The 25,081-nt window shown below is 36.8% G+C and overlaps 1 protein-coding gene and 1 pseudogene across 1 annotated transcript; both read left to right on the top strand.

Annotated features, from left to right (window-relative positions):
* The first annotated feature begins 12,779 nt into the window (after window positions 1-12,779).
* Window positions 12,780-15,150, top strand: LOC100805589 (7-deoxyloganetin glucosyltransferase). Its single transcript, XM_003554952.5, has 2 exons — window positions 12,780-13,419; window positions 13,853-15,150. Exons 1-2 carry the CDS (start codon window positions 12,897-12,899, stop codon window positions 14,782-14,784), a joined length of 1,455 nt encoding a protein of 484 aa, XP_003555000.1. The 5' UTR covers window positions 12,780-12,896; the 3' UTR covers window positions 14,785-15,150.
* On the top strand, window positions 14,941-23,497 carry LOC100783855 (7-deoxyloganetin glucosyltransferase-like; annotated as a pseudogene).
* Window positions 23,498-25,081: the final 1,584 nt, after the last annotated feature.

Raw genomic sequence — 25,081 nt, 5'->3', positions numbered from 1 at the left:
GACATGAGATGCCCTAAGAACCATCATTTCCTAGTTAACCATGCATTAGATACCATTGTTCACATGTTTTTCAAACATTTTTTAAGAGAAATGAGTGTATAATCCCAACATGGTTGGTTTATAGCCATCATCATGGTACCCAACACATGTAACTAAGAATGTGGTGTGAATCTTCATGCTTCATTGTGACCTTTTTTTTGTTCTTTGTTTTATTTTATTTTGCAGAGGAAAATGAAAGGATCATGCATAACATGCGAACGATGAAAATAAAATGCATGCAGTTTGTAGAACAAAAAGCATGTTAAATGAAGATGCATGTTAATGCAATGACTCAAGCAAAATGCAATGGATGACTATGAAAAATGCAGGAATGATATGCCCATTACAATGCTATGAAGAGATGTATGATGCAATCAAGGAACATGCCAGAGTAAGTTTCCTATGTGCCCCCCTAGTTTAGGAATCTAATGGAAAGGATCCAAAAGTCCACTTCTAGTGATAATTCCCAATTGTGGTTTCATGTAACCTTACTGGCTTCTAGAGATATCATCCTCTTAGGTAATACATTATGGTGATAGGGACTATCAGCAACAATGCATCACAAAAAGAAGAAAACTCTAGATGAGGCATCACTATTATCAAGCGAGTCCGAGACCCAGCATGACCACAGATCGACCTCCACTCCTTATGGCTCACATAGACCCGGGTATAGGGCCTAATATCTCAATGTGTGTGCGAGGTGTAGGTACCATGTGTGCGTAGAAAAAATATTTCTAACTATGAATGTAGTTGATAGACAAACACACACTAAACACAACAACATAGCAAAGTTTATATACAAATATGGACAAAACAAAAGAGAAAAGGGAAAATAAGTAAAGAAGTCATGATAAAAGCATTGCACACTGATTGAATGGCCTAACTCTCTAACAAGTCCCCAGTAGAGTCACCAACTGTTGCAACCTACCCTTCGACGGGAGGGCGAGCGAGACTCAATGATGCATCTTCCAAGAAAGGAAAACACGAGGGAGTCACCACCAACATTTATTCGAGAAAAATGTTAGAAAAACCAAAAAGGGGGGTCTATGAATTTTAAGAATAAGGCTTTGGGAGTTGTTTATGTGCGGGGAAGGTATTAGCATCCCACGTGTTTGTCACAAGGGATGGCATCCTTTAATCAAATGTGCAAAATCATGACTTCAATATTTGTTTATTTTTCCCTTTTATGTTTTATTGTCTTTTGGGGTCGACAAGAGCATGGTTCTTGCTCCTACGTATCCTCAAGTGCGGTGAGGAACTCAGACCCACGTAGTTCTTAAAAAGCAAGAAACTTACGCGTAGGGTTGATTTTAAACTTTTGAAAGTTTCATTTTAACCAATAAAAGTGAAAGAGACCATTAAGGCATTGGACCTTTGAACAGATTCAAGCAATTTTTATGGATAAAAGCTTGTTTATGTGTTGATTTTAACTTTGGTTTCGCTTATTTACTTTCAAACTCATTAAAAGATGACTTGCAAAGTAAATGACCGATTGAATCTTTATTTTACATTGATAAACCGAGGTTATGACACAAATGATCGATTGAAACTTTATTTTACAATGATTAAGTGAGATTACAGCTCAAACGATCGGTTGAAATCGCCTTACACAAAGAAGTGAGATCACTAATGGTATAAGAATAAGATGAAGATATGAAAAGCAACAAGAGGGACCCCTAAGGGTGCATAAATTGAATTCAAAGCTTCAAAATAAAAACTAACCGGTCAATGAACGAAGAATGAATTGAGAACGGTGAAGAACAAAAGTAGGAATTGATCATGGAAGCGATTCGGAAGTGCCTCAACCTCATTTTTTCTTCTTCTTTCTCCTTCATCTCACTAATTTCACTAAAATCCTCTCATATATGATGTTGAACCCTTTACCTTGCACAGCAGCTCGCTCAGGCGAGCTGGTTACTTTAGCCCTAAGCTTTCTAGTGGGCCCAGGGGTTGAAAATGCCCCAAAAGTGACCCTTTTGCCCTCTTTTAGGGTATTTTGCACATTTCCTTCCGAAACATCGAAAAACCTTACGGATTGCATGACAATTGGTGTTAAGCAGCTCAATTCAGCTGGCTAGAATCCAAATGTTTGCAAATGATCGTCCTCGGATGAAATTAGGGTATGACACCATGAACTTCCTTGGGAGCTGAGTACATGTCCGCCATTGCCTTGGCTTTGGCTAACAGTCTTGAAAGGTCTTGACTTCCAGTCTAGTGAAAACAAACCTATCCATCCACATCATAGCTTCTCTGTGTAATGAATCTATCACTCTCTCCCTCGCTTCCCTTTCCGCTTCCAGAGCCGATGCTTTTGCATGCTCATCCTCTAGTCTTTGCTCGTGGCTATCAGCTAGATTTAGCTTCTCTTTATACTGGTCAATGATTGTCCGCATGTTCTCTTTCGTCCTACTCAACTGTTCGGTCAAGATCCTTTTCGACCTTTGATAAGCCTTTAACTTATCCTCTAATATCATACATTCCACCCTCAACTCGTCCCTTCGGCCCTCCAAAGCTTGAGTTCGTTGTTGCTGCCCCATAAAGCCCCTCGAAACTTGTTTCACCCCTATTCTTCTTTTCGAGCCCTCTTCGTTTCCCATTCTAATGCTTTGACTGTGGCCATGTTGACGCCCCTCAACTTGTCACACTCTTTTCTGACCCTAATGGCTATTGTCTTGAACTTTTCCTTGACCACTCATGTTCTTTCAAGTTCCACTTTCAAGGCTTGCACTTCTTTGCTCTCCTCCGACGCCACTATCAAGCGATTCCCCACAACTTAGCCTTAATGCGATGTCTAGGATGCCTGCTTTCAAAATGTTTTGTGGCTATGGAACTATTAACCATCACAAGGTCAGAATACTGGTGGATGGTGGCAACACTTATAACTTTGTCCAATTATGAGTTGCTAGCTTTCTCAACCTTCATACATCACTCACTGATGCAGGTTATGGTGGGCAATGGCGGGATTCTGAATTGCCGTTGCATTTGTCCGCAACTCCTTCTCTCTGTTTAGAATCACCAATTTTGCATGGACCTATATGCTTTGGACCTTAGTGAAGCTGACATAGTCTTAGGTTTCCAATGGATGAAGAAGTTAGGCCCTATGGTTACTGATTATACCACCCTCATCACGTGTTTTTCACACGCAAGCTGACAGATCCATTTACATGCAGACGTCCTGATTCGTCCCATTAATAGCTCAGCCCAGAAGCTCAGGAGGTTAGCACATACACACAACATCTTTGCCATGTTCCAGTCATCCCTCTTACTCAAACCGAGCTAACTTACTTCATCTTCCTCCTCAGCCCCTGTTCATCCTGTCCTCCTTAGAATTAAATGACGTGCTTGTCCACAAGTCCCTCTCTCCATTCAGAATCACCAATTCTAGGTGGACCTATATGCTTTGGACCTTAGCGGAGCTGACATAGTCCTAGGTGTCCAATGGTTGAAGCAGTTAGGCCTTGTGGTTACTAATTACACCACCCTCATCATGTGTTTTTCACGTGTGGGCCAACAGGTCCACTTGCATGTAGACATCCTGATTCGTCCCATTAACTTCTCAGGCCAACAGCTCAGGAGCTTAGCACACACATACAACATCTCTGCCATATTCCAGTTATCCATCTTACTCAAACCGGCCCAACCCACTTTGTCTTCCTCCTTGGCCCCTGCTCACCTGTCCTCCTTAAAATGAAATCACCTCCTCTACTGTTTTGACCACCTCTTCCAGGAACCCACTGAATTACCCCAACCACATTCCATCTCTTACCAAATTCATCTTCTCCCTCAGTCAAACCCAGTTAATGTTTGTCCATATAGATATCCGTGCTCCCAAAAGGCAGAGCTCGAGAAGCAAGTGGCCACTATGCTTGAAGCCAGTTTAATACTACTAAGCCAGAGTCCTTTCTCTTCTCCGATTTTGTTGGTAAAGAAGAAAAATGGCAGCTAGCACTGTTGCGTGGAATATAGAGCCCTGAATGCGGTAATAGTCAAGGACTGTTTTCCCATGCCCACGATCGATGAACTTCTTCATGACCTGGGAAATGCTTCATGGTTTTCAAAGCTTAACCTCCTCCAAGGCTTCCACCAGATATGCATGGCCACAAAGGATGTTCCTAAAACCACTTTTCAAACTCATCACGGGCATTACAAATACAAGGTAATGTCATTCAGACTGTGCAATGCACCGACAACATTTTAGGACATCATGAATGAATTGTTGAAGCCATTCCTTCTCAAATTTGTTGTTGTGGTTTTTGAAAAGTGTTTGTTTGCCCGAGAAACACTCTAATATTTGAGCCATATTGTTTCAATTGCAAGCATGGTTTCAGACCCTACCAAAATCAACATCATGCATATGATTGGCCCTTACCTACAACCACCACAAAGTTGAGGGGTTTCCTAGGCTTAACAGGGTTCTACCAATGTTTCATCCATCATTATGCTTCCATCGCCAGCTCGCTAACCTCCCATCTCTGAAAAGACCAATTTTCAAGTGGTCTCATGAGGCACGATAGGCGTTTGAAAATTTTAAGAGGGCCATGACAGAAGCCTCGGTGTTTATGTCATCAGACTTTAACTTACCTTTCACTCTAGAGACGAATGCTTTACAAATTGTAATGGGCGCTGTCCTCCAACAAAAATCCCACCCAATTTCTTATTTCAGTAAGGTTTTCTGTCTTCAATTATAGAGAGCATCCATATACATTCGGGAACTGCATGTTATCACCTTGGCAGTGCATAAATGGAGGCATTACTGCTTGGGCCATCAATTCATCATTTTAACAGACCACAAAATCCTTAAGGATTTGATTTCACAGGTAATTCAAACACTGAAGCAACAATCATATCTCTCTAAATTACTGGGCTATGATTATTTGATTCAGTATCGCCCTGGCTTTGGTAACATCGCGAAAGATGCCCTTTCACGCATACTTTCCCCAGAAGGCCAATGTTTTACGCTCTCGATGCCCAATTTTTTCATCCTAGACCAACTCAATCAATCTCGACATACCAACCAAGAATTCCTAGATCTCCAGCAACAAATTTTAGACAATCCTGCAGCTTACCAGGACTTTACAATATAGCAGGAATTCATTTTCTATCGTCACAAAATTTGGCTCCCATCTAGTCACCCTTTCATTTCCATTCTTCTAGTCGAATTCCACCTTACCCCATTAGGTTGACATTTGGGCATCACCAAAACACTCTGTTGCCTCCAAGACAACTTCTGGTTTGACATGAGGGCCGATGCCTGAAAATTCATTTCCCAATGTCTTATATGTTAGTAGGTGAAATATGTGAGGGTTGTCAGTGCATGTGAGGGTTAGGTACGGTATTGCTCCACATCTCTAAAATCGTGCATATGTTGGCTATTATTATTGAAGTACATTGAAATTAACAACTTCAAAGCATGCAACAACTACATAATAAAGACAGAGAAAAACTTAAACGCAATACAACAACAAAATATATTAAATTATTCATTCTAATTTCAGCGAATTGTCTCCATGTCGGCCCAACTTAGGTCATTAACTTCAGTAGGTGATAATGAATTATGAACATCAACTTTAAGTTTCATACATATTACACTTGTCATATTAAAAAATGTATGAAACATGCACAAAACACCTTCTTCGTCAATAATTTGAATTGCCCTATATTGAACTTGACCATTGAATTCATATATAGGACAATGATACCAAAGTACAGTAATTATAGGTGTAACATCATTATCTATAATTGATGATTGAGTTGCGGTGATAATGCTTGGCAGCGTCATTATTGGATTCAAGAGTAATGATTTTGTCTTGTCGCCTCTGAAAACTGCATTTGCACTTGAACTTTGAATGATTTCACCATTGATATAAACGTACGCGTAAATTGGCTTTGACCTCATTTTGCTTGCTCTCTCTTGTTTGCTCTCACAATTTGATTTGACGCAACTATGCAAAGTCTTTGATGATATGGTGCATTTATATATACAATCAATGAGGGGTCCATGATTCACATGAATTATAATCTCGAGCGTGACACTAGCACAATCATGTTAACGTGTTTTCAAATATCGAGGCCTTACAATGAGATAAAGTGTAATGTCGAGCCCATGCGGATTGTTGAGAACCACGCTAATGCAGTAAACATACGCATGTGAGTGAATAGTGTGCAACACCACATATTAATGGGGTTCTCGGTGCATGTGAGGGTCAGGTACAACACTGTTTCCGCATCTTTGAAATCATGCATGCGTAGGCTATTATTATTGAAGTAAATTGGAAAAAACAACTTCAAAGCATGGAACAAATACAAATACATAGTAAAGACTCACAAAAACTTAAATTTAATACCACAACAAAATATAATAAATTATTCATTCTAATTTCAGGGAATTGTGCAGCCTCTGCTCCATTGATTCAATAGTAACGATTTTGTCTTGTCACCATTGATATAAACGTATGCACAAACCTTTGGTGATATGGTACATTTATATATACAATCAATCACGAGTCCATGGTTCACGTGAATGGGAATCTCGATGCGTGACACTAGCACAGTCATGTTAACGTGCTTTCGAATCTCGAGGCCTTACAATGAGACAAATTATAAATGTGCTTTGGAATCTCGAGGCCTTACAATGAGATAAAGTGTATTGTGCTTTGGAATCTCAACACAATTTATATGATAAATAGATGGAAGGTGCATAGTAATACCACATTTTCATCACCCAACTTCAAATTTTATATCACTTTTACTCGATTTACCATTTGACATCGCTGTCATGGCTCATAAACCTCTATTGCATCATCAACATGTTCACCGTTCACGTACCACAATTAATGACTTAATCACTTCATATTAACAGAAAATACTTGAACCAGAACCCCAAATTATACCATTATTATTGTCTACTAAGTTCCAACATATTGCCTTAATCAAACAGTGCAAAATTGATCCTGAATTGATCACTACATTGGTTGAACGATGGAGGCCTGAAACACACACCTTTCACCTGCCATGGGGTGAGTGCACCATTACACTCGAAGATGTTTCACTACATCTAGGAATTAGAGTCGATGGTTGTGTTGTGACTGGACCCAACTTCTTACATTGGGATGATTTATGCGACAAGTTACTAGGGGAGGTCCCTCTAGGAAATGCACGTAAGGGAGCTGCACTGAAGTTGACATGGTTGCTGAGCATCTTGTGCTCACCATTGCCTGAAGAACCAATAATAAACCAACTACAATGCAGGTGTAGAGCTTACATAATGTACATGATTGGTGATGCTTTAATTCTTGATAAATCTGGAAATAGAGTTCATCTAATGTATTTGAACAACATAAAAAAATATAGTTGGGGTTTGACTTGTTTAGCAAACATGTACATAGAACTATGTCGGGCATCATCAGAGGTTGGTAAAGTTATAGGTGGTTGTGCCATACTATTGCAATCATGGGCTTGGTACCGCATGCCTTTTATTGCACCAAGAGTCTCACGACCTCAAACAACTTATCCACTGGCTAAAAGGTTATTTACATATAGAGAAATCTAAATTTTTAATTTCAATGACGTGTATTATAACATTACAATAAATATTGGTTTTGTATGTTTTACATTTCAGATGGAAAGGTGGTAGATTAGAATATAAGGCTGCACCTCATGGTGACTTAGTCGGATATAGATCTCGTATAGATCATATGGAGAGCCATGGGGTATAATACTATCATGAGCTGCACCATCAATATGTACATATTAACATTTACTAATATTGCATCATTAACATATATTTCATGATGCAATCCTACCCTGCAAGGGCATTGGATAAAAGACTCCAAGTAGATTGGGCCAGAGATCCAAGGGAAGGCCCTATGGTTCTCATGAGCCTTAGGGTAGATTTCGAGCCCATAGGCTAAGTATGAGCCCACTTATCTTTGTAAATATTAGAATAGGTTTTTCCTGCGTTTGGGCCTTGTATTTTGGCCATTCTAGTAGTATATGGTTTTAGCCTTGTATTTTGAGGCATTTTGAGTAGTCTTTGTAGTAAGGACTTTTTTTGTATTTTCATGTTTTTTGGCATAGGGGTGAGCTTAGCTATTATAAGGGGTGTGTAGCTAAGCTCTAGCTTCTCATCTCAAGGAGGTGAGCTTAGCTATTAGAGTGGTATGTGTAGCTAAGCTCTAGCTTCTTTAGGAATCTTCTTAAGGAAGCTTCTCAAGGAGGTGAGCTTAGTTATGAGAGGGGTGTGTGGCTAAGCTCTAGCTTCTCAAGGAAGTTTTCTGAAGCTTCTCAAGAAAGTTTTCTTAAGAAAGTTTCTCAAGGAAGCTACCTAATCTATAAATAAAAGCATGTGTAACACTTGTTGTAACTTTGATGAATGAAAGTCTTATGAGATACACTTCAAAGTTCCATTTCTCTCCCTCTTTTATTCCTTCAATTTCGTGCTCCCCCTTTCTCTCTTTCTTTTCCTCCATTAAAGCATCATCTTCAAGCTTCTTATCCAAGGCAATTCTTGGTGGTGAAGCTCCTTCTTCCTTGGCTTATTCCCTAGTGGATGGTGCCTCCCCTCTCCTCTTCTCCTTTGCCTTCCGCTGCATCTCCATGGTGTAAAATCACCATTGAAGGACCTCATTGAAGCTCAAAGATCCAGCCTCCATAGAAGCCCTACAAGCAAGTTTTCATCAAGTGGTAATCAGAACACAAGAGCTTCAAGTAGGTGCTCCTTAAACCTCCATTAATTTTTTTTGCTTTTCCTTCTCTTCCATTGTTGTTTCTTCATTTTTTTCTCCATGTATCTCCTCACATGTCTTGTGCTAAATGTTGTTAACATGATTCTTTAGAGTTTCCACCGATTAAACTTGCTATATAAGCTAGATTTGATTTTCTATGGTTCAAATTTCTTGTTCTTGAACCATGAATTGTGTTGAGTTTAGGTTCCTTTGAGTTTTGTCTTGTTATTTTTTGTGGCTGAAACCTAAACCATAAAATTCTTACAAAAATATTACAAGAAAGCCATTGGATGGACTCTAGCAGACATTCCTAGTATTAGCCCATCTACCTGCATGCATAGGATACTTTTAAAGGATGGAGCTAAGCCAGTGAGGCAGCCACAGCGGCGAATCAACCCCGTCATTCTAGACGTGGTGAAAAAGGAAGTGACCAAGCTGTTACAAGTTGGAATCATCTACCCCATATCTGACAGCCAATGGGTGAGTCCAGTCCAAGTGGTTCCTAAGAAGACAGGCCTCACAGTGATCAAGAATGAAAAGGATGAGCTTATCCCCAAAAGAGTGCAGAACAGCTGGCGAGTCTACATTGATTATCGGAGGTTGAATCAGGGTTTTATAGGCGCTTTATCAAGGATTTTAGCAAAGTGGCCTTCCCACTATCCAATCTGCTGCAAAAGGAGGTGGAGTTTGATTTTGGTGACTAATGCAAAGAGGTTTTTGATTGCCTCAAGCGTGCGGTGACTACCACCCCTATCATTCAGGCACCTGATTGGACAACACCATTTGAGCTAATGTGCAATGCATCCAATTACGCATTGGGGGCTGTAATTGCTCAAAAGATTGATAAGATGCCTCGGATGATCTACTACGCTTCCAAAACTTTGGATGTTGCTCAAGCAAATTACACTACCACAGAGAATGAGCTATTAGCGATAGTTTTTGCTCTTGAAAAATTTCGTTCATATTTGCTTGGTACTCGTGTTATTGTTTATACTGACCATGCAGCTCTGAAGTACCTGTTGAAGAAGGCTGAATCAAAGCCTAGATTGATCAGGTGGATGCTTTGGCTCCAAGAGTTTGATTTGGAGATCCGTGATCGGAGTGGCACACAGAACCTCGTGGCTGACCAGGATTGAGCGTGCGTCTGAGGACTCACCCATTCAGGATGATTTTCCGGATGACCATTTGTACATTTTGTATAGTATTTCTGATTCCTTCCCTGCTCCATGGTTTGCTAATATTGTGAATTATTTGGTTGCTTCTGTTTTTCCTCCCTTAGCATCTAAAGCTCAAAATGATAAAATTAAGAGCGATGCTAAGCATTATATTTGGGATGACCTCTATTTGTGGAAGTTGTGTAGTGACCAAGTTATTAGGAGATGCATTCCAGACCATGAGATTGACTCAGTCCTACAATTCTGTCATTCTTCCGCACCAGGTGGCCATCTTGGCATACAGAGGACAGCTCGCAAGGTGCTTGACTACGGTTTCTATTGGCCCACCATCTTCAAGGATGCGTAGAGAATCTGTAGCACTTGTGAGCCTTGTCAGAGAGCAGGCGGCTCACCTTCATGGAGATAGCAAATGCCTCAACAACCCATGTTATTCTATGAGGTGTTTGATGTTTGGGGTATAGATTTTATGGGGCCTTTCCCTGTCTCTTTTGGTTTTGTTTATATTTTCCTTGCTGTTGATTATGTTTCAAAATGGGTGGAAGCCAAACCCATCAGAACTAACGATGCTAAGGTTGTTGTGGATTTTGTTAGATTTAATATGTTTTGCAGGTTTGGTATCCCTAGAGCCATCGTTAGTGATCAAGGCACCCATTTTTGTAACAAATCCATGTATGCCTTGCTCAAAAAGTATGGGGTCGTGCATAGAATTTACACACCTTACCACCCCCAAACTAATAGGCAAGCTGAGATTTCAAACACGGAGATAAAAAGGATCTTGGAGAAGACTGTGCAGCCGAACAGAAAAGATGGGAGCACCAGGCTAGATGATGCTCTTTGGGCGCATAGGATTGCCTACAAAGCACCCAAGTATATTTTGATTATCAAAATTTTTATAAATCATTGATTCATCTGGTATCTAATATATATAAATTCGTTTACAAGTTTACTAGATTGAAAATGTTGAATTTTTGAGGAAGCTCATTTTTCAACACTCCAGGAAAGTCATAGTCCAAATTGACAACACTCTGCAATTTGCACACGTCTCTACAAAATTAAATGTCTCACCAACAAAACTAACATGAAATGGATAACTCAAAATCTCCTTTTTCACTCTGAAATTATAATGGACGTCTATTGCATCAGTTACCATGGAAAAAGAAACATTGGATTCATAGAAGCCTTTAGCAAGAACACAATTCTAATCTTATGAGATTCCAATACACATCAACGGGGAAAAATGCTCATACAACTATAAATAACACAAAACACCCTCAATAAAAAAGCATAATTTCATACAACATTCCTTCACAAACCAAATTCAATTTTATTACTATGTCATTTTTGGGAGAAACAAGCAGCTAGACCATTGCTAACTCGAGATTAATGTTCATTTTTTCAAATAGAACAATCACTCACAACCAAACAAGTGTTTATTTTCAAAGTCCCACTCCAACACCAATGTGAGTTTCTAATGTCTGTTCTTTTGATACACTCAAGAGTAGAATGCACAACACCCTTCAGCTAATCAACGATCAATTAGTGGATGAAATCTACTACCAATAACCATTCATAGATGCAGGTCAGCAATTTTTTTTTCAATCTCTACAATTGAAAAATGATGATGATGTTTACACAATGTTAATGTGCAATGAGCAATACTCATGTGTTTGCCCTATAGAATTATTATGTACCATCAATAGAATATCAAATGGTATACTCAACCTGCTTCAATCCATTATCACTCCTACTCATGATGCAATTATGTATTACAACGACAAGTGGAACATACCATGCCAAGGTGGGTTTTTGGGTTACTCCTTCACTGGAACAAATCCAATAAGATTTGACATTCCTTCAAGATGTAGCATGGACAAGCTCAAGGATTTAATCAAGCAAGTTGCACCTATGGGGGTTCCCCTTATAGAATTCACAAATCACGATTGGTCAGACGATTGTTCTTTCGACAACCAGGTCATACTAAGTATTCAGAAAATTTAATTGAATATGAAATAATAGAATTAAATAATGATGACGACGTGCTAAAGGTGTCAGTACAATCCAACTATTGAAAACGATTCTGCTCAATAGAAATTTTAACTATTTTTAGCAAACCAGTAATCAAAATGGAAGAAGACATGTCTCTTGCACAACATCTTTTAGACTATCATTGGTTTCGTCATATTTGTGTTGTAATTGTATTTTTAGTACATTTCGTTATTCTCGTTTATCATCTTAGTCACCGTACTATTTAATTTTATGTGTATCAAACTATCAATTATTTATTCACTATGTTTTTTAATTTGTTTCAATATTACTAACTAATATTCTCATTTTTTAATTAACATACATAACAAAACAAAAATTCCAACACATATATTTAGCAAACGAAATATATACATAGTAAGTAAACAATTACACTATAATTTTCTCAATTTTTTTATTTTCCTTTCTCTATATAAAAAATTTGAAAAAATTATTTTCCTTTTTTTATTTAGCAAACAATTACTAACTAATACTCTTAAAAATTATAAAAATTATTTTGATAAAAAATTTGAAAAAATAATTATTTTTAAAAATTTTAATTTTTTTAATAAAGTAAATATATTATTAGACAATTTTAATAATTTTCATAATATTAAAAGTTTTGATTTTTTGATAAAAAAATAATTATTTTAAAATATTAATATAATTAAAATAATAATATTAAAAATTTTATTTTTTTTTCAATTTTAATAATTATTTTAAAAAATAATAATTTTAATAATATTAAAATTATTATTTTAAAAAGTTTTAATTTTTAAAAACAAAATATTATAAAGTACATGCATACTCATCCGTTATTGTACACCACAAGAAAAAGCCACTTTGACACCATATCCACTTCAAGGCCATATCAACCCATTGTTTAGATTAGCAAAGCTGCTTCATATGAGAGGCTTTCTCATAACCTTCATCTGAGATGAGTAACTCTACAGAGAGAAAGCCACATGCACTGTTGACACCATTACCACTTCAAGGCCATATCAACCCATTGTTGAGATTAGCAAAGCTGCTTCATCTGAGAGGCTTTCACATAACCTTTGTCCACACTGAATACAACATTAAACGCTTGCTCAACTCAAGGGGTCCTAAAGCCCTTGATGGCCTTCAAGACTTTCATTTTGAGACCATACCAGATAGTCTTCCCCCCACATATGGTGATGGTGATGTCACTGAAGACGCAGTGTCTCTTGCTAAATCAGTGAGAGAGAAGATGCTCGTACCCTTTCGCGATCTTCTTGCTCGTCTTCATGATTCTTCCACTGCTGGCCTTGTACCTCCAGTTACTTGCTTGGTTTCTGATTGTTGGATGTTTTTTACTATACAAGCTGCTGAAGAACTTTCACTTCCTATTGCTCTATTTTCACCGATCAGTGCTTGTTCCTTAATGTTTGTTTTGCACTACCGTTCTCTTTTTGATAAGGGTCTCCTACCACTCAAAGGTATCAATTTAATCTCTCCCTCTCTATAATTAAGTATATGTGAAATAAGTAATCATATATAATCCATAACGATGAATCGATATTATATGTTAATGCATAACAAATTATGCGTGTGTTGGAATATTGACCATTGATTTTCCCATCACAGACTAAGCTTTACTTAATTTATAGAAATCAAATCCAAGAAATTTCATCGTGAATCACAGTATCTATTAGGTAAGAGCAATCAAATGCTTAATATACATCGAAATAATAATTGAAGGTATCAAAGTCCTTGTTAATGTTATTTTGATGTTTTCGATCTTAATGTTATATCTAGTTGTTGTTACTAATGGATACATGCTAATGCAGAAATTGCTGGTTTGTATATTACGTATGTGTATGATATATGGAACTTAATTGTAGCAATTGTATTTTGTAATTATGACTGCAGATAAGAGTTATTTGACAAATGGGTATTTGGACACAAAAGTGGACTGGATACCAGGAATGAAAAACTTTAAACTGAAGGACTTGCCTGAGATTATATGGACCATAGATCCAAATGACTTCATGTTAAAATTTCTCATTGAAGTAGGAGATAATATGCAAAGAAGCTCTGCTATTATTTTAAATACTTTTGCTGAACTTGAGAGTGATGTATTGAATGGTCTCACCTCTATGTTCCCTTCTCTTTACCCCATTGGCCCTCTCCCTTCATTTTTAAACCAAAGTCCACAGAACCACTTGGCTTCTCTAGGTTCCAATCTTTGGAAGGAAGATACTGAGTATCTTGAATGGCTTAAATCCAAGGAACCAAAGTCTGTTGTTTATGTGAACTTTGGTAGCATCACAGTTATGTCTCCAGAGCAACTTTTGGAGTTTGCTTGGGGTTTGGCCAACAGCAAGAGACCCTTTTTGTGGATCATTAGGCCTGACCTTGTCGTGGGTGGCTCAATGATTTTATCATCTGAGTTTGTCAATGAAACTTTAGATAGAGGCCTAATAGCAAGCTGGTGTCCACAAGAGGAAGTGCTGAACCACCCTTCAATTGGTGGATTCTTGACTCATTGTGGATGGAACTCAACAATTGAAGGCATTTGTGCTGGCGTGCCAATGCTGTGTTGGCCATTTTTTGCTGATCAGCCAATAAACTGTAGACACATTTGCAAAGAATGGGGCATTGGGATTGAAATTAACACCAATGCGAAGAGAGAGGAGGTGGAGAAACAGGTCAATGAATTGATGGAGGGAGAGATAGGAAAGAAGATGAGGCAAAAGGTCATGGAATTGAAGAAGAAGGCAGAGGAGGGCACCAAACTAGGTGGTCTTTCACACATTAACTTGGAGAAAGTGATTTGGGAAGTGCTGCTTAAAAAAAATTAGATTAAAGTGCTATTTTTTCCCCGCCAAGAAGTACTGTGATAGTTCATTGATTTTCTGCTCTTGAATTTGTTGCTTAGTTAAGCAAAAATAAGTTTCCGTTGGAAGTGGTTGTTATATTTTAAACATATAAGTTATCATTGTGTTTATGTTCATGCAATGATGCAGCTTATGATATCTCTATTGCAAACCAGGTTGAGACCACGGGTATGCTTGATGCTGACTAACAGTGGTGGTGAATGGTGATCCAAGATCCTAAGTCAGTGATTATATAACATTAATTGTATGAACTGTTGCTTTTATCGTCATGATAACCATGAGTTTATATTTGAAATTTTTTATAAGAAAAATATTAAAATATTTGAGTAACATTATCTTATTACAATATAGTTAAGATAAATATTATGAATTTGAGTATAAAAGTTGAGAGTTTACAATGTTATATTTATATCAGTAATTTAAATAAAGTTAAATTGATCTATGTGTATTCATATATATTTTTATAAATTTTTAATTTGGTACCTAAATTTTTTATCTTTTAATTAATTCATTGTACTTTTTTGTCAATTGGATCCTCAACTCTAGTTGTCATCATAAAAAATTAATCCCAAACATCCCATTAGAGGTGCCGAAAATGGACTGATGTTTTTGTAGGGTTATAAGCACACGAGTGCGAGTCCTCTCCTTATTATTCATCAAGTGTAAGAAACATTCTTACATAGGTATAAAAATTCATAGAATTTAACAATTATAAGGCTAGAATTTGTTTTAGCTTAACTTCTAATAAATTAATCAATTTTATGTTTTTTTAAAGAATTTTTTTTGCATTATTTTCTTAATAAAATAATAACTTAACATTTTTTTTATCTATGATAAATTTGTAAATTTTATCTTTCTTCCCAAACATTTTTAAGGAAGGCTGAAAAGTAGCACCGGCCTAGATGCACTAGTGCTACTCTCACATGTGATTGTGAAGCATAGATAAATGAAAAAGTTGGAAATAGCTGTATAATAGCTATAGTCTACTTTCTTCATTTCTTGACCATTTTTCTCATGTATCTCTATATCGCAATATCAATATTTTTGACAACCAACGAAGAAGCTGTAAACATGTGAAACTTTGCACCATCGCGATAAACAAAAGACAAGTTTGTTGCAGTGAAAGAGACCCCTTTGCATAGTAGCAAAAGACTTCACAACCCGCACCTGTCTAATCCAAGGAGCTACATAGGTCGGATACAGTTCTAAAAATAACATGTTACGGGTTGGTCTGCGGATTGAGTTTTTTTTAGCTCGAATATTGTAACCTGACCACATATATTGACATTCTTGTTTGAATGAATATGATTACTTTGATTAATAAAACTGTGCTTCTAACATAAAGAAAACAAAATTTCTACTATTTTTAGAACAAGCTAGATACAAATATTTGTCCCCAAAAAATATATATTATCAAGTGACAAACAGAAGAGAGACTAAAACAAAAAAAAAAAAGTTATCTAAAAAGAAAACAATATATATAATAAAGAAAAGAAAAAATACAAAAAAAGAGTAAAAATAAGTTAAAGAAAATGAAAAATACATATGTTTATGACTAATTTATTTGCCCATATATAGTAAGAAGTGGATGCATATTCTTTAGCTTATCTCAACCTCCTCCGACACTCTTCACACCACAAGAAAAATTAGTGATGAGTTACACTGCAGAGAGAGAAAGCCACATGCAGTTTTAATCCCATATCCAGCTCAAGGTTGTTGGTAGTTGATTAGATGATAGTTGATAGTTTTAGAGAATTGTTTTAGAAAGAAGGCTATGTTATTGATTTATTGGATAATCAATTACAACATACCAATTGCCTATTTATAGGCTCAAGTCACCAACCTCTCAATGGTGGTGAATGTTTCTACATTACTTTAGGTCTTTCTAGAGTTTTCATGATAGATTAATATCATGATAGTTCTATATTCTTCTATCTTATACATACACTTATAGTTCTAGATTGTTTTACCATATTCATACACACTATAGTTCTAGGATATTCTATCATTTTCATACATATTATATTTAAGAATATTCTAGAAATTTGTAGTAATTTCAACACTCCTCATTGATGCAAATTTCTGTGACTCCGAGCATAGCTCGTAATTCTTCAAATCTTGGTCTCGGCAACGCCTTCGTGAATATGTCTGTAATTTGATCTTCTGTTCTGCAGTAGTCGAGTTTGATCTCTTTAGTTGCTTCAGCTTCTCAGATAAAGTGATACTTGATTGCTATGTGTTTTGTTCTGTTGTGCTGAGTTGGATTCTTTGCCATTGCAATTGCTGATTTGTTGTCGTAGTTGATTGTAGTAGGCTCATCTTGTTTTTCTCCCATGTCTTCAAGTATCGTACGAAGCCATATAGCTTGACTCATTGCTTCAGCAGCTGCCACGTACTCTACTTCTGCTGTTGATTATGCTACTGTAACTTGCTTCTTCGACGCCCAAGAGAACATTTCCGATCCTTGTGAGAAAGCATAGCCAGAGGTACTCTTCATGTCATCTGCTGAACCTGCCTAATCACTATCGGTGTAGCCAAGTAATTCTGAGTTGGTTTCGGTAGTATACCATATACCAAACTCTTTTGTTCCTTGTAGATACTTCAAAATTCTTTTTCTTGCTCCAAAGTGTATTTGACTTGGGCTTTGCATGAATATTGATAGAAGACTTGTAGCATACATTATGTTAGGCCGTGTAGCTGTCAAATATAGGAGACTTCCAATTAGACTTCGGTATTTGGATGCATCAGCTTCTGGTGCTCCATCATTCTTCTGTAGTTTCTCATTTGTTATGAGTGGAGTAGCAACAGGTTTGCAACCATACATCTTGAATTTCTTAAGTAAGTCTTCTGTGTATTTCTTTTGCGAGATGAATATCCCTTTATTTCTCTGACTTACCTCTATGCCGAGGATGTAACTCATCAAACCAAGGTCGGTCATCTCAAAGGTCTTCATCATGTCTTCTTTAAACTCCATCATCATCTTAGTATTGTTTCCCGTGTAGATAAGATCATCTACATATAGAGAGAGTAAGATAGTGTACTGACCTTGAGACTTGATGTAAAGTGTAGGCTCACTCTTGCTCCTCCTGAATCCTCGATCCATGAAATACTGATTGATTCTGCTATACCATGCTCGAGGTGCTTGCTTCAAACCGTAGAGTGCTTTTCTTAGTCTTAACACTTTGCTTTCTTTGCCTTCAGACACGAATCCTTGTGGCTGCTCCACATAGATCTCTTCTTCAAGTACGCCGTTAAGGAAGGCGGATTTGACATCTAGTTGATGGATATTCCATCCTTTTTGTGACGCAATAGCTATTAGAGCTCTTATGGTATCAAGACGAGCTATTGGTGCAAATGTCTCATTGTAGTCAATTCCGGGTTGCTGTGAGTAACCCTTAGTTACTAGCCTCGCCTTGTGCTTCTGTATGGTGCCATCAGGGTTGAGCTTTGTCTTATAGACCCACTTAACCCCAATGATATCTTTTCCATGGGGACAATTTACTAACTCCCATGTGTTGTTTTTCTCGATCATCTGTATCTCTTCTTCGATTGCCTTGACCCATATTTCCTGCTTTGACACTTCTTCAAAGCTTCCAGGTTCAAGTATGGCCAAGTTACAGGTTTCATATATGTCCACCAAAGATCTTACTTGTCTTGGAGTAGACTCTGGTGATGATAGTTCTTGATCTTGCTGTTGTGGTGGAGGTGAAGATGGTTCACCTGGGTCTTCTTCCTCAGCTTCTTCTTGAGGTAGTTGAGCGGGTATAAGAACGTTCTTCTCCACTTTAATTTTCTTCATCCCAATTCCAAGAAGCATACTCATCAACTTCAACATCTCGACTGATGATGAGTTTCTTAGTTTGCAAGTTGTAGACATAGTAGCCCTTAGAGATATTGCTATATCCAAGGAAGATACCTCGTATAGTCTTATCTTCAAGCTTGTGCCTCTTCACGTCTGGAATATGAATGTAGCATATAGATCCAAAGACCCTTAGGTGCTTTGCTGATGGCTTTTTCCCGTTCCAAGCTTCAATTGGAGTCTTGTCTTTTACAGACTTAGTTGGACATCTGTTGAGTATGTAAACAACAGTGTAGACTGCTTCAGCCCAGAATGTGTTAAGTAGTCCCTTCTCCTTGAGCATCGATCTAGTCATTTCCATAATTGTGCAATTCTTTCTCTCAGACACTCCATTTTGTTGAGGAGAATACGCGACTGTAAGTTGTCGCTCAATGCCTTCATCCTCACAAAATCTTTCAAACTCGCGAGAGGTGTACTCTTTGCCGCGATCACTTCTTAGTACTTTTATCCATTTTCCACTTTGATTTTCAGCAAGGGCCTTGAACTTTTTGAATACTCCAAAGACTTCTGATTTTTCTTTTAGAAAATATACCCATGTCATTCTAGAGAAGTCATCAATGAAGAGTATGAAGAACCTGTTGTTCTCATGTGATGGCATCCTCATTGGTCCACAGACGTCCGTATGTATCGGCTCCAATAGATCTTTCGCTCTCCATGCTCCGCTTGTTGAGAAAGGAAATCGGTGTTGCTTACCAAGGAGACATCCTTCATACACTTCATTGTTCTCTTTTATGCTTGGAAGATCTCTTATCATGTTCTTCTCATGTAACAACTTCAATGCATGTGTGTTGAAGTGGCCAAATCTTTGATGCCATAGCCATGAATCATCAACTTGTACCTTCATGGCAATGTTTGTTGCATATTTTAAATTTAGAGGGAAGCTTCTATTGCTCTTATTCATCTTTACTTGGGCTATCTCAGACCTTTTATTTTTGTTGTCTAAGATTTTGCATATACCTCCTTCAAAGTGAAGTGTGTAGCCTCTCTCCATCATTTGGCCAATGCTTAGAAGATTTTCTTTTAGGCTGGGAACTAGTAAGACATCATGGATGAGTCGCATACCTTTATCTGTCTCCACAATGACAGTGCCTTTGCCTTTTTATTCAACCACACTTCCATTTCCCAGTCGAACTTTGACTTTGGCAGACTCATCAATGCTTTTGAAAATAGTCTCATCCTTGGCCATGTGATTGCTACATCCACTATCCAAGTACCAGCTTCCTCCCTTTTCTTTTATTGAGACTTGAGTGGCATAGAACATACATTGTTCTTGATCATGCTCCTTTGCGATATTAGCTTGATGCCTATTTTTGTTGCGACAATTTTTCTCTACGTGCCCGAACTTCTTGCAATGGTTGCATTGTGGCATATTATGGAACCAACAATTTTTCTCTGCGTGGCCTTGCCTTTTGCATATATTGCATGGGGGATTTTTTATCTATTTTGTTCTTAAAGAAATTCCTAGAACCTTCTTTTCTTCTGGAAGTTTCTCAATAATTTTTCTTTCCTCCATTTTCTTTGTTTTGGGGCTGAAATTTAAACTTTGACTGGAAGGCATTTTCAAGTGTATCTTCTTTATGCCTATACAGTCTTTTCTCATATGCTTCAAGAGAGCCCACAAGTTCTGTCTCCGATAGAGTGGACAGATCTTTAGTTTCCTCAATCATTGTCACAATTGGGTCAAACTTTTAGGGCATAGTAATTAGAATTTTCTCAACAATTTTCTTGTCAAGAATATCTTCCCCAAAAGCTCTCATTTGATTAACTATTTCTTTAACTTTAGAATAGTAATCTTTAACTGTCTTAGACTCCTTCATCTTCAATAGTTCAAAATCTCTTCTTAGAGATTGAAGTTTAACGACAGGTACCTTAACACTTCCTTGAAACTCCTCCTACAATGTGTTCCACGCTTCTTTGGCAGTCGTAGCTCCCATAATTCTTGGGAAAATTGGATCAGTCACCGCTTGTTGTAAGGTGAACAACGCCTTTGAATTTTTCTGTTTATTTTTCTTCAACTCTTTTTCTTGAGATGCATAAAGAGCTGAAGTATCCGCGAGAATGGTGAAGCCTTCTTCTAGTATGTCCCATAAATCGATGAAAAATATGTTTTCATTTTAACACACCAGACATCATAATTTTCACCATTGAAGATAGGGACAGAAATAGTTGACGATTGAGTAGTGTTATCCATAACTTAGAAAAACTATTATTGGAGTAGGTTAATAGTACAAAGGAAATTTTTGAAGTAGTTGCGAGGATTTTGGAATGGTAGGTAGGTAATATAACTACGCCCAATGTATGACCGAACGTAGCTCTGATACCACTGTTGGTAATTGATTAGATGATAGTTGATAGTTGATAGTTTAAGAAAGAAGACTATGTCATTGATTTCTTGGATAATAAATTACAACATACCAATTGCCTATTTATAGGCTCATGTCACCAATCTCTCAATGGTGGTGAGTGTTTCTACATTACTTTAGGTCTTTCTAGAGTTTTCATGATAGATTAGTATCATGATAGTTCTAGATTCTTCTATCTTATACATACACTTATAGTTTTAGATTGTTCTACCATATTCATACACACTATAGTTCTAGGATATTCTACCATTTTCATACATATTATATTTAAGAATATTCTAGAAATTTGTAGCAATTTCAACAAAGGCCATATCAATCCATTGTTCAGAATAGCAAAGTTGCTTCATCTTAGAGGCTTTCACATAACCTTTGTAAACACTGAATACAACCACAAATGCTTGCTCAACTCAAGGGGTCCTAAAGCACTTGAAGGCCTTCAAGATTTTCATTTTGAGACTATTCCAGATGGTCTTCCCCTCACAGATGAAGATGCTGATGTTACTCAAGACATAGTGTCCCTTTGTAAATCAGTGAGAGAGAACATGCTCATACCCTTTCATGAACTTCTTGCTAGACTTCATGATTCTGACACTGCTGGCCTTATTCCTCCAGTTACGTGCTTGGTTTCTGATGTTGGCATGGCTTTTACTATACACGCTGCTGAAGAACTTGCACTCCCTATTGTTTTGTTTCCATCAGCCAGTGCTGGTTCCTTATTGTCTTGTTTGCACCTCCGTGCTCTTATTGATAAAGGTCTTATACCACTAAAAGGTATCAATTTAAGTTCTTTCTACATGCATGAACATGAGTAATATTCAGATTCGCTACTCTAAACTGAGGAACTCATTTTAGAGGGCAAAGTAATTAAGTAATCTTAATTGTTGATGAACAAATCTACTATCGGTGATACATGTGAATGCTGACAAATCATGCATATGTTGGAATCTGAATTATTGATTTTCACATTGAAAATGCAATCACTACTTTACCTTTGTTTAGTTTAGAGGATTCAAATTCAAGTAACTCTAGCGTGAATCATTGAATCCATTAGCTAAGACCAATCAAAAGCTTAATATACATTGAAATAAAAAAAGACTTATGATTACTTATTTGGTCCAACTTTTTTTGTTTTTCGAAAAGCTTAATTTTTTTAAAGGTTGAGTCTTTAATTTTTTGAAAAATGATACAATTTGATCATTTTCGTCCAAATTGACATGACACTGTAGAGTTTATGATAGGACAAAAGGACACAATTACGCCTTTTTTTTAAAATTAAGATACCAAATGGAACTGTTGTGAAAATTAAGAAAACAAATCAAATCATTTATTGATAGTGGGACGAAATTGAACAAAATAATTAGTTTGACCAAATAAGCAATTAAGCCAATAATAATTGAAGGTAACAATGTTCATGCAAAAGTTTCTTTTATGTTAATTTATATATATGTTTTACTGATTGTAACTAGATGACATGCTAATACAGAAATTGCTCTTTTGTGTATTATATGTATGTATTCATTTTGGAACTTGGCTATTGACATTCTTAATTATGACTACAGATGAGAGTTACTTGACAAATGTGTATTGGAAACAAAAGTTGACTGGTATGAAAACTTTAGACTGAAGGACCTGATTGACATTATAAGGACAACAGATCCAAATGACTTTATGGTAGAATTTTTCATTGAAGTGACAGATAATGTGCACAGAGGCTCTGCTATTGTTATAAATACTTCTCATGAACTTGAGAGTGATGCATTGAATGCTCTCTCATCTATGTTTCCCTTCTCTTTACCCCATTGGGCCTCTCCCATCATCATTTTTAAATCAAATTCCACAGAACCACTTGGAATCTTTAGGTTCCAATCTTTGGAAGGAAAACACGGAGGGCCATGGATGGCTTGAATCTGAGGAACCAAAGTCTGTTCACTCTGTTGTTTATGTGAATTTTGGTAGCATCACGGTTTTGTCTCCTGAGCAACTTTTAGAGTTTGCTCGGGGTTTGGCCAACAGCAAAAGGCCCTTTTGTGGATCATTAGGCCGGGCCTTGTCATTGGCGGTGCAGTGATTTCGCCATCTGAGTTTCTCAATGGAACCTGAGAGAGATGGAACTCAACAATTGGTGGATTCTTGACTCATTGTGGATGGAACTCAACAATTGAAAGCATTTGTGCCGGTGTGCCAATGTTGTGTTTGCCATTTTTTGGTGATCATCCAACAAACTGTAGATATATTTGCAATGAATTGGGGAATTGGGATTGAAATTGATACGAATGTGAAGAGAGAGGAGGTGGAGAAAATGGTAAATGAATTGATAGTGGGATAGAAAGTAAACAAGATGAGGATAAAAGTAATGGAGTTGAAGAAAAAGGTTGAGGAGGACACCAAACCTAGTGGTTCTTCATACATGAACTTGGATAAAGTGATTAATGAGATATTCCTCAAACAAAATTAGATGAATTTGCTATTCTTTTTTCGGAAATGTTGTACTGTGATAATTCATTGGTTTTCTTCTCTTGAATTTGGTTTTTTGTGAAGCAAAAATGATGCATCGGTTAGCAGTGATTGTTATATTTAACACAAAAAGCTACCTATTACAATGTATTAATGAATGGCAGCTAAGAAAAAGTTTAATAAATAATAAAGATCAAACAGTCTTCTGATACAATGATCCAGCTTCTGACATCTCTAGATAGCAAAATCAGGTGGAGGTCACCGCTAAGCTGATTCTGACTGTGTTGCAATGTATTACGTTTTGCTTGTATCATTATTGTAGTTAGGGTTTAACTACAATAATTTTTCATTTGTAGCTAAGATTTATGAAATTAAAAGAATGCTTAAGCACAAGTTCTTTTTATCTGTATTGAAGAGTATGAAACAATATAAAGTGCTAATACATATTCCTTGACACATTTTTATTGTCACGTATTGATTAAAATTTATATGTAACCTAATAAATTGGGATTGACCATCTTATTCACTTGGTCTCACATAAATACGAAATATCTACTAATATTAGTGTTGAATAATGTGCAGCAGTATTAATGTTAGTCTTGGAAATGATGTTCATGTACCTAGAGAATTATATGTATCTAAAAAATATGTACCTAGGTAATGAGAGTTCATGTACTAGTGAATACATGTTCTCTATAAAGTTTCATTGCTCACTATAAATATGTGAACTCACTAATTGCATCATCAACTCAAGTTAAACCAAAGTTGAAATAAAGTCAGAATTATTCAGGCTCAAATAATCTTCCTCTTATTCTATTTTCTTTGAGTTTTCACCTCTAGAATACCTCCAATAGAGTGGTATTAGAGTTGCAGATCCTTACAGCAAAAAGTAAAATAAAATAAAGGAGAAGAGACGAGAAGGAGGAGATTGAAAGTGAAGAGCCATGACTTCCTCAAGCAATGTTTCTACAAGCATCGGTTCAATCTACAACAATGTCCAAGTTCCTTTATTTGAAGGAGAAAATTATGATATTTGGGCAGTAAAAATGGAGACTTTGTTCACTTCTCTGGATGTCTTGGAGCTTGTCAAAGAAGGGTATGAAGAACTAGCAGCCACAACAGAAGCTACAGTCACACAACGTGAAGAATTGAAGAAGAAAAAAATCACAGATGTTGGAGTTCTAGGTATGATTCAAATAGGAGTCTCAATAGCCAAATTTCCAAGAATTATAAGAGCAAAACCAGTAAAGCAAGCATGGGAAATTTTGCAGCAAGAGGAGATTTAAAGGTGAGAACAATTAAACTTCAATCTTTAAAGAAATATTTTGAGAATGAAAAAAATAAAAGAAAATGAAAGTTTGAATGAGTATTTTAATAGACTCTCTAAATTGGTGAATCAAATGAAGTTTCATGGGGATACAATAGATGATCACAGAATTGTTGATAAAATTCTAATTAGCTAGATTGAAAAAAATTGATTCAATGGTGGCTATTATAGAAGAAACCAAAGACTTATCATCTATGTCTTTTCAAGGGTTGATGGGGTCACTTAGATCTTATGAGCAAAGGTTGTTACGACGCATTG

This window comes from Glycine max, chromosome 19 (assembly GCF_000004515.6).
Source record: "Glycine max cultivar Williams 82 chromosome 19, Glycine_max_v4.0, whole genome shotgun sequence".
NCBI lineage: Eukaryota > Viridiplantae > Streptophyta > Magnoliopsida > Fabales > Fabaceae > Glycine > Glycine max.
Note: the sequence above shows the minus strand (reverse complement) of the source record. Positions and strands in the feature narration are given on the sequence as shown.

Coding starts and splice junctions, on each gene's coding strand:
- LOC100805589 (XM_003554952.5), top strand. CDS start 12,897: ATGAGTAACTCTACAGAGAGAAAGCCACATGCACTGTTGACACCATTA. Junction 13,420..13,852: donor GGGTCTCCTACCACTCAAAG/GTATCAATTTAA, acceptor TTATGACTGCAG/ATAAGAGTTATTTGACAAAT.